Source organism: Ctenocephalides felis, unplaced genomic scaffold (genome assembly GCF_003426905.1).
Source record: "Ctenocephalides felis isolate EL2017-DRISC unplaced genomic scaffold, ASM342690v1 CF-g0.4_SCAFFOLD_01924, whole genome shotgun sequence".
Lineage (NCBI taxonomy): Eukaryota > Metazoa > Arthropoda > Insecta > Siphonaptera > Pulicidae > Ctenocephalides > Ctenocephalides felis.
The window spans coordinates 1-9,907 of NW_020538078.1; the positions used below are offsets into that span (position 1 = coordinate 1).

Genomic DNA, 9,907 nt, shown 5'->3' on the forward strand with positions numbered 1-9,907 from the left:
GACTCAAGCCGTTTGCGAAATATTCCATTGCACGAAAGAGGAAACGAAAAAGACCAAAGCCACCGAGATAAGAATTTCGAAATAAACATGCTGTCTTCTGATTGTACTCTCGATTCAGCGTCAGTAATACTCGCATGAATTGGCCAAATATAACAATATTTTACTACGCATAGATGATTAATAATAATAATATTAATATTAATAAACTATAACAATAATTAATCGCTATAGTGACTTTAGCTTTGAGCGCGCGTTCCGACAATTTAAACGCATGTCGAGCAGATTGCATTGCAACTAAATTCCTAAAGTATAATTCTAATGAAGTCTATTGAAATAAGCTAATTTACCTATTTATTTAAGCAAATAAACCAAAGCATTTTCTTAAACCAGTATTAGGCAAAATATATCTATTCCAACGATCTAGTCATTTTGTAATATATGTTAATCATAATAATATTGTATATTATTTTATGAATTAATTGTTCTCTTATGTTGTTTTTTATATATTATTTTATAGCTGAATATTTGTTAATTTATTTTTGTACATTTTTTTCTATTTGTTATAATAAATATATTAATAAATAATTATACAATAGAAAAGTCTTTGATGAAAGAGGAATATATATATATGTATATATAATATATATATATATATATATATATGGTATATGGTATATGGTATATGTGTGTTTATATATATCTATCTATATATCTCTATATATATAATATATTATATAATAATACTGCGAGATTGCAAAGTACGCAGTCGTGACAGAAATTACTTAACTTTACATACATTTTTGTCAACTAAAACTATCATTTTTCTTTTTACATCATACAAAAAATGATAAAAAATTCATGGTGTTGAAAAGTTAGATGTAAAAATGTTAGTGCTAATTTCTAGTGTCGTGTACACATCTTTAGATGTAACCTACCAACCTTAATATCCACTGATGATGACATTAAATTGAATGTCGAAACGTTTGGAATTTAAGATTAAATTATAAATCTTTGCTTTTTATTCTTTGATGTATATTATTTATATCCTCCCATGGTTCACCCTCTAGAACTCCCCCCCCCCTAAAAGGTTTTTCAAAATTTAACCCTTATCTTTGGGTCAATGCACGGAAATCAGAATTTATTTTAGAAGTATGGTTTCTTGAAAAAAGTATCTTATTTTGATTCCTAGAATCCGAAACTCATATGTGCCTTTATTAGATTAGATTTACCTTTAAATCGACTGGTACTAAATGATACTATGGTAGATGATACTAAACTTGTTACCGACTAATTTTAATATGGAATTTGTTTTACTTAAGATATTGCATAATAGTTCTTATTAAATATATAAAAAAATATTTTTAATTATAGTTTTAGATTAATTATGTTGAGGCTAAAGCAATGATAGTTTGTAATATTGTTTCGCTTCTTTATCAAAACGGCAATAACTTTGTTAAAAATAATGCATCTTTTTATCAAATAATCTTTGAATATTTGATAAAAATAAAACGGAAATAGAAAGAAAACTATAATAATATATATCTTATACGCCTGTTAAATAGTTTAATTTTTATCTAAATATCCTTCACCATCTGAATGCTTTGATTGTGTGTCATCTGTGGGACTCACATTTTTTATTATTTTATTAATTTCTACAACTGTTCTGAAACGGACAACAAGTAAAATATTAGACATAAAACTAAAGGCGTTGGCAAAATACAAATCATCTGACCATTGCCAGTGATTTTTTCGAAGGTCTTATCTATTGTTGATTAATGCAGTAGAAATTTTCTTTTCAATCTGGCCCTAGTAGAGTTGTTCTAAAGTTTTTTGGCGAGCAAGTTTGGGTGATCAGCTAGACTATTTCTATATTTGTATGAGTAATCAATTATTTCATCTTTAACTGTGCTAGTGCCGGTGCTTTGTGTATTAACCATCAATTTGGAACATACTTTGGTACTTTTAATATTTCTTTTAATAATTTGTTTTGAAATCTTTTGAAAAGCATTTGAATTAGAAGTTAATCCCCATAGCTGTAACCCGTATGTCCAAATTGGTTTAATGATGGCTTTATAGAGGTAAATTTTATTATGGAGCCAATAAAATCTTCTTCTGGCATCTACAAGCTGCTTCCTGTTTTTCTTAATGTGTTCTTTCCAGGTTAGTCTTTTATCCAGGTGTAAACCTAGATATTTGACTGTATCTGTTTGATCTATAATTTCGTCATTAAGACTTACACATGGTCACACAAATTTAAATTCATACGACTTCTAAATAATTTTGAAATTCATGCAAAAAATTATTAAGCTACGCAAGGATTTAATAATAATTTAATTTAATAAGTAATAATGAGCCATTATAATTATAATTGCCAATTAACCGTTAAATTAATATCAACAGCTTCTCTACAGAATTCAAAATTATATTTCCTCTAAAGTGACATTTTACCGGATAAGCAAGATCAATAAAGTGAGGTTAGCTCTCCAGTCTGTCATTTATTATAAAGTGCTCTAAAATGTTGTGTCCAGAAGTGTGGAAATTCAATCCTCCAGAAATAAGTGATAAAATAATAAATGGTTCTTACAAAAATGAATCTGCAAAAAAGCATGTCACGTATACAATTGGCAAACATTACTTCAATCATCTGGTAAGTGTTCCTGTGTTCTATAAATATCTTGTAAGCTAAACTTAGAATTGAAAAACCAATATATCAGCCACTGCGTAAATGGTCTTCAATATAAATCGATATTCATTTATTTGGTTGAAATTAAGTTGAGATCATCATTTTCAGGTGTCTATTGTTCTTCCCGATACTGGATCCCAGAGTTTACCTTCGGAGATTAATGATTTGTTGACAAAAGATTGTGAATATTATAAGATTGACAATGTTAAAGTTGAAGAATTTGTGAACCATAACTTTACAAGGGGATATGTAAATCAAGGTAATATTATCATGAATATAAGATTAATTCATAATATTCTTTATAAATTTTGTTTAGCATACGCAATTATCAAAGATTTATCAGAAGAAATACTATGAAAGATCAAACAAATAATTCAAGTTACCTAAATAATTAATGAAAAGTTTGTTTATTTTATGTGCTGGTAATTATGAGATAAGATTTATATACATTCGAATTATTACCCTATTTTCATCTCTTTTTTTTTGAAACATATCTGTGAAAGTACTGTAACTATGATGATCTGATAGATTTTACAATAGCCAAGTTAATATTAATCAAATGTATAATCCTATGTTAAACTCTAATAAATAAGTAGGTCTTGCGTAGATAAATTGTCCTCGAACATAAATATGGATGTTATAATACTTAATTAACTACTTTTGGAAAATTGTAAATTTAATATGTATTTAACAATATTAAATTTTAGCAAAAATTTATATACTCGTTAGTTCACTAAATTTTGTGTAAAAGGTACAAAAAGTAAAAAAAAATTTACTTTTGACTAAAAAAAAATCAAAATAAATTGTGAAGAAAGCACAATCATTGAACATGATATATAATTATATATATATATATATATATATATATATATATATATATAATATGGATACTGAGATCACTTTTATATTTATATTTAGATCATGTTTGTATGCATAACTATACTCATGTAGGTTCAAGTATATTTCTGAAAATAAGTATTTATATTCACAAAGGAAACATCTTATTGTTCATATATTCACTTGCAAATTAAACTTGGATGCAAATATTTTATATGTTATTTCAGTAAATATAATAAAATTATTCTACTATAAATATGAAATAAAATTTATAAAGAAATGTGATACTGATTTATTGTGATTTTTTTTAAGGTCAATTACATGTTCTAAGTATAAACACTCAAATTGACACAGACAATTGTTTGGCTATAACTCCATGTGGAAAATTAGTTTTGTCTTTATTAAAAGAGACTATCAAGAATTAGGACTAGAAGGAAAATTATCACAATTTTGTAAAAAAGAAGATTATCGATATAGTAAGTACAATTTATAAAACCTGGCAATTTCTTGTGTGTTGTTAAAAAGTTTTTACTGAAATATTCTTTTATATATTTGTTACTTTTTTGAATGATATTATTTAAATTTAGGCAAATTTTGGATTAAGTTATTTGATATGGTGAATTAACTTTCTTTAAAACTTTGCTCATAACAATTTAAATTAAATTGCTAACTAATAGCAAATGTTTGTCAATATTTGCTGATAATTCAAAAATAAAGCTCATGCAATTGACCATTGTTATTTGATATTGACTTATTTCCCTTTCTTTTGCTTTTGAAAAGTATTAGGAATAGAGATATTAATCAAATATTTGTTCAAATAAAACCCCAAGACTCAAACAGATCTGAATTAACTTTTTTTTGAGTTGCATATGTTTTGCAAAATAATTAATTCGTAAACAATTCACCCAATAGCAATATTATATTTGCAGAATTTGTGACCTGATGAAACCATAATAATATTAAGTTCGTAATAAAAAAGGTTTTATTTCAATAATTGAATACAATCATGCCTAAGAGGAGGCAGCCAATGTCCTTGGAGAATATTGCTCTCCAAAATTTAACATCCTGGATATGTTTAATAGGACAAAACATCATGCCAAAAATCACTTACATGTCCAAGGCCGAGCCTGGAAATGCTTCTGATATCTTACTAAGTGTAATAAAATATCTCAGTGACATAATTCAGTATAACATGCCTTACAATCTTTATGACCGCCTCAGTCAAGAAATGTTCAAAGCTATCCCGGATTTAATAGAACGAACTAAACGTGCCATGGATTTAAGAACCTCTATGGCTACCTTTTTAAACCAGATAAATGTAGCAGTTACTTTATCTGAAGTTCTGTTATCTCCCTGCTTGACTAATTTAAATTTTGATGATGTACCAAAAGTAATGAGGCATGTTTTTTACAAAAAATTGCCAAAATTGACAGGTTTATTGAGCTTAAACTTAGGCTCAATGTCTGGAGGATGGAAAACGTTTGACATGGAACCTACTGTAGTTAAAGGAATTTCAAATATGAAGAATTTATCATTCTTGTCCATAAATTATGATTGTACTGATAATATACTTTTATGCCTATGTGAGCACTGTCCAAATTTGAAAAGCATTGACTTGTCTTCTTCGAAATTGATAAATGATGACAGTATCGATATACTGATAAATTTGAAAAAATTACGCTATGTTCAGTTATATAGAACTTCAGTGACACTTGAAGGATATGTAAATGTATTACTGAATCTTGAACACATTGAAGACTTAGGGCGCTGCGATGAATTGGGTAGAGTTTTAGAATATATTAAATTCAATCATAAATTTCAAACATTTGGTTTAAAAAAATTTGTCAGCCGCTACGCTCCAACAAATCATTTGCAGCTTCTAGCGGATATGTGTCCTTTGATATCTAGTGTATCTATTTTTCATAACACATTATTGAGTGATTTAATGGTTTTGATATCTTTTGAGCGATTGAATGATTTGAAACTTCTTTCATGTGATTTTTTTGCTGATCAAGTGAAACATTTACTTCAAGTAAAAGGATGTAATTTAACATCCCTGCATTTGGAACATGTAGATGAGATTGATTTAAATGCCCTGATGTATATAAGCCAGTTTTGTCCTGATCTCAAAACACTAACATTTTATAATTGTGAAATGATACAGTCAACATCCTTATATACAAACAAAAGGTTAGATATTCCGCCATTCATGAATTTGGAACGATTAACATGCATTGCTGAATGTTTGCCACAACATTTGGACTTTTTATTGTCTAATTGTTTCAAAGTCAAATATATCCATTTTGGAACTTCTATTCCGACATCAGACGAACTTATTGAGAAGGTTTTGTCTAAAAATCCGATGATTTATCTAGAAGAACTACGTGTTTTGCATTCTGATAGACTAACCATAGCCTCCGCGTATAAGCTCGTAGAAATATGTCCGAATTTAAGTATACTCACTGAGCTGGAAAGCTGGCGTGTGTCACAAGTAGAATTGGATTGTTTCAAACGATTTATTAAAGAAAATAACTTATTTTTGGATATAACTCCTTTCCGCAGAATTGAACTGTAAAAATACTATATTCTGTGATATATTTGTAATTTAATATTTATTTGATACACTGTTTGTTTACCTACTTTAAGCATAATATGTATAATACTTTGAATAAAATTTCTTATAAAAATATCAACTTTGTTTTTTTTTTCTTTTGCAGTTGTCCATATAGATCTGAAATCTGATTTATTGACGCCTGGGAAGAAATATTATGATCGCGTTAAATGGTGCTTTTCCAACAATTTACAGCCTATGTCGGTTATTTTGGCTTGGATTCCAAATGAAAAATCAATTTGTCCATCATCCATTGCAAGTTATTTTGATTCATTAAAATATAAAGTTCATTTAGGCCAACCAAAATTTGAATCTAGAACTAATTATAGCGTGCAAGTTCCAATACTTGATATAAGCTCAAATGTGAAATATTGTACAAATGCTGAATTATTAGAATGGATAGGAATTCATAGCATAGGTGCTAGTTTAGACATGGAAAACTATGATTACTTATCAAGCTATCAAATTCCGGAACAGAATACCACATTTGGCCAAGTATTGTATTTAAAAGCTACAGGATTTTACTCAGCATCACAGGTTTTAGAAATATTTGATGCAATTAGGTAAGACTATATTGGATACTAAATATATATAATTACAATACAATTAAATTTCTGCCCTTAAATTTAAAAACATATATTTGTGACTTGTTTCACTGGTTTAATTCACTCTATTATTTTCTAATAGATTTTTTTAATATCCCAAGTTATTTCGTCTAAGAAATCTGTTTCAAAAAAAATTATGGCCAATAGATACAAACATGTCTTAAATTTTGGTTTCATGTTATAACTAAATTCTGTAATATCAATCCAATTATTCATTTACTATTTTGTTTTTTTTTTTAACAGATCATATTCATCATCCCGTCCACATTTACCTTGGATATCATTACATGTTCAAGGCTTTCACGATAGCCCAGTAAGCTGGGGATTAAAAGAACACCAATTTTACACAAGTGGGGATAATTCTTACACAATCGTCATCAAACCAGATGACCAATTTATTTTACAGACAATTATAAGTTCAAATAAAAGACCTAAATAAGTTGGTTTTTTTAACTATGTTTAAGTAACTTTTTGTGAATAGAATGTGATTATGTTGAAAAAATATATATATATATATATATATATATATATATATATATACACACATTTGTTACTTTTATGTTTTTTATTTATTATTATTTATTATATTCTGTAATATTTTCTTCGTTACAAATGCTGAATGCCTTAAAAGAACATTACAAGTCAATAGATAGCACCTATAAAATGTTATTTGAATAGTCTTTGGATTGCTATACATTTCAAACAAATCCATTCACTTTTGGCGAATATAAGTGAATTTTACAAAGTTTAAATTTAAAGTTTGAATTTTGCGCTCTAAATTATAGACGACAATTATTTTGACATATGTTGTTAACTTCAATTGCGACAGTTGTCAAATAGATTTTCGTGAATTAACATGGAATTAACATGCCGTCGCCTTAATTAAGAGTTTTTAATTAAATCCTTGATTGGATTTTGTTAATTTGTACATCAAAACGTGTAATTAATTTAGTAGATCAATTTGATAAAATAAATTTATCGTGAAACGTTAATTAAAAGCTAAAAAATGGGTGGAAGTGTGGAAGTGGATTTTGAATCAATTTTATAATTAAACATTTTATTTACAGCGTCAATGTATCCTTTATTTATATATATGCAATTATAAAATGTATCATTTATATATGTGCTAGAAAGTAGGTTTACCTTGAATAGTTTGATAAGGATATAATATTTTGAATCAATTTTATAATTAAACATTTTATTTACAGCGTCAATGTATCCTTTATTTATATATATGCAATTATAAAATGTATCATTTATGTATGTGCTTTTGTAGGTTATACTTTATCACTTCCAACTCAACAGATATGAGTTTATTATCGATTTTTAAATTCACGAAAGTCTCTAACATAAGTCGTGTGTTGTGTATTGTGTAATGACTTTACTCGGACAATTGCAATATGTCATGTAAAAGACAAAGTTATGTAGTGGTTTTAAAGTAGTGAGTTTGTATCGAGTACCTGAGATTTCTGGCAGTTGCTCCAGAGGTGGTTGGAGTAATGACTATGTTCCCTGGGAGCTGCTGTAGAGGATATCTAACGATGTAAGTGCAAAGCATGTTTTATACAAAGCGAGTCAAAGAATATATTTCTGATATATACAGGCATTTATCGTATTACATCTTATACACTTAAAATATTTTAAATATTCAATATTTAACTTTTATATATATATATATATATATATATATATATATATATAAAAGTCAATATTTAACTTTATATATATATATATATATATATATATGCATTAAGTTTTTCTTAATTTTGAATTTAAAGCACTCAGATAATTTGGAAAATCTTTACTTCAACACAATATTGTTTATCATCTTTAGTGAAACTATAATTTCAATAGAAATAAATTTTTACAATTACTGATGCAGATTGTATTACATGCTACTTTTTCTGCTCGTAATAATAATTTTTTTCAATAATAATATATTTTATGCTTGTTTTTCATATTGAATGAAATTAATTGAAAGGTGCTTTGAGAACTTGTCCCTTTGTTATCCGATATCATTCATAAAGCAGACTGTATATACTTTACTGGAATATTTTCTGGCTCGTGCATTATTATTATAGTATATACATATATCTGCTGAAAATATTGTTTATATTATAATATTTGGATTATTATAGTTTTTTTAATCATGTATAATTTATTAATTTTTAGTACATAAAATACAATTTATGTTTTGTTCATTCAACTACAACTATTATGCTAATAAATGATTTTAAATTAATATGGCAGACATATGTGTAAAAAACTATGTTTTTATTTAATTTATTATGGGGAAAACATTTTGATTCAGTTTTTTTTTTCATTTATTTATATATGTGCTTTTTATACATATTCTAAATCAATAAAAATTGTACATCTCGTATGTATCAAAGACGTTGTAAGTAATTTATATTATTACAATTCCATAAATAGTCAATCTGAAATTCTTTTGTTCTATAATAACACGATGAGCTGTTTTTGTGTGGAATTCGGAATTATTATTTATATTAAATATTTGTTACCAAATTATTAGTTAACCAATACAGCTTTTTGTATGCATTGAATACTTGTTTGTTGATAGGGCCCTAGCACTCTTCCTTAAGTAACTCCTAAATTGATGGTATTTTGTTACAAATTACAAATTTACTTTGTTACAAAAATCTCTTTCTTATAACACCTATTGTTCATTAACCTACGGAAACAATTTTTTAAATTACATTTCTAGTATCAAGAATCATGTGTTTTCCCTGTAGCAATATTGACTGCACGTACATTCTTATTTATGATTGTTGGTTTTGATCAAATTATTTCAAATACTCAATACGACTTACCAAATTGTTAATTGAATGCAGCTTTTAAAAGTCTTTCAATGTAGTTTTATTTTAAATTTATTCAATTATATTGCTGCATAGCTAAATGATAGATTTTTATTCTTTTATTGCTAAAAACAATTTTGATCAAGACATGCAATCAAAGTTTCAAAGAGTTGACTTGAATGATTAGACAAAATTTAGGTTTGATTACAAGTACATTATTTGATTCAAGTTGTAAAAATTATTGAACTCGATTTCTGAAGGATGACAATGAGCTTTATAAACGTTTTGAAGTTTTTAATGTTCAAGTTTTTAAACATTTTTTATTATTTCATTTTACAAGTTTTATTGAATTTCT

General features: G+C 26.7%; 1 protein-coding gene and 1 long non-coding RNA gene across 2 annotated transcripts; both read left to right on the forward strand.

Annotated features, from left to right (window-relative positions):
- Positions 1-2,510: 2,510 nt before the first annotated feature.
- LOC113380193 lies at positions 2,511-3,933 on the forward strand. Its single transcript, XR_003367330.1, has 3 exons — positions 2,511-2,647; positions 2,792-2,942; positions 3,833-3,933. It is a non-coding gene; the product is annotated as an uncharacterized LOC113380193 (long non-coding RNA).
- Positions 3,934-3,939: 6 nt separating this feature from the next.
- On the forward strand, positions 3,940-7,175 carry LOC113380191 (ribonuclease P protein subunit p40-like). Its single transcript, XM_026619588.1, has 3 exons — positions 3,940-3,996; positions 6,238-6,694; positions 6,980-7,175. The coding sequence occupies exons 2-3, from the start codon at positions 6,330-6,332 to the stop codon at positions 7,173-7,175; spliced, it is 561 nt and encodes a 186-aa protein (XP_026475373.1). The 5' UTR covers positions 3,940-3,996; positions 6,238-6,329.
- The last annotated feature ends 2,732 nt before the right edge of the window (positions 7,176-9,907 follow it).

What these genes read in the sequence shown, in the direction of transcription:
- LOC113380191 (XM_026619588.1), top strand. Translation starts at nt 6,330, where the DNA reads ATGTCGGTTATTTTGGCTTGGATTCCAAATGAAAAATCAATTTGTCCA. An exon ending in GAAATATTTGATGCAATTAG is followed by an intron (nt 6,695 to 6,979) that starts GTAAGACTATAT and finishes TTTTTTTAACAG; the next exon opens with ATCATATTCATCATCCCGTC.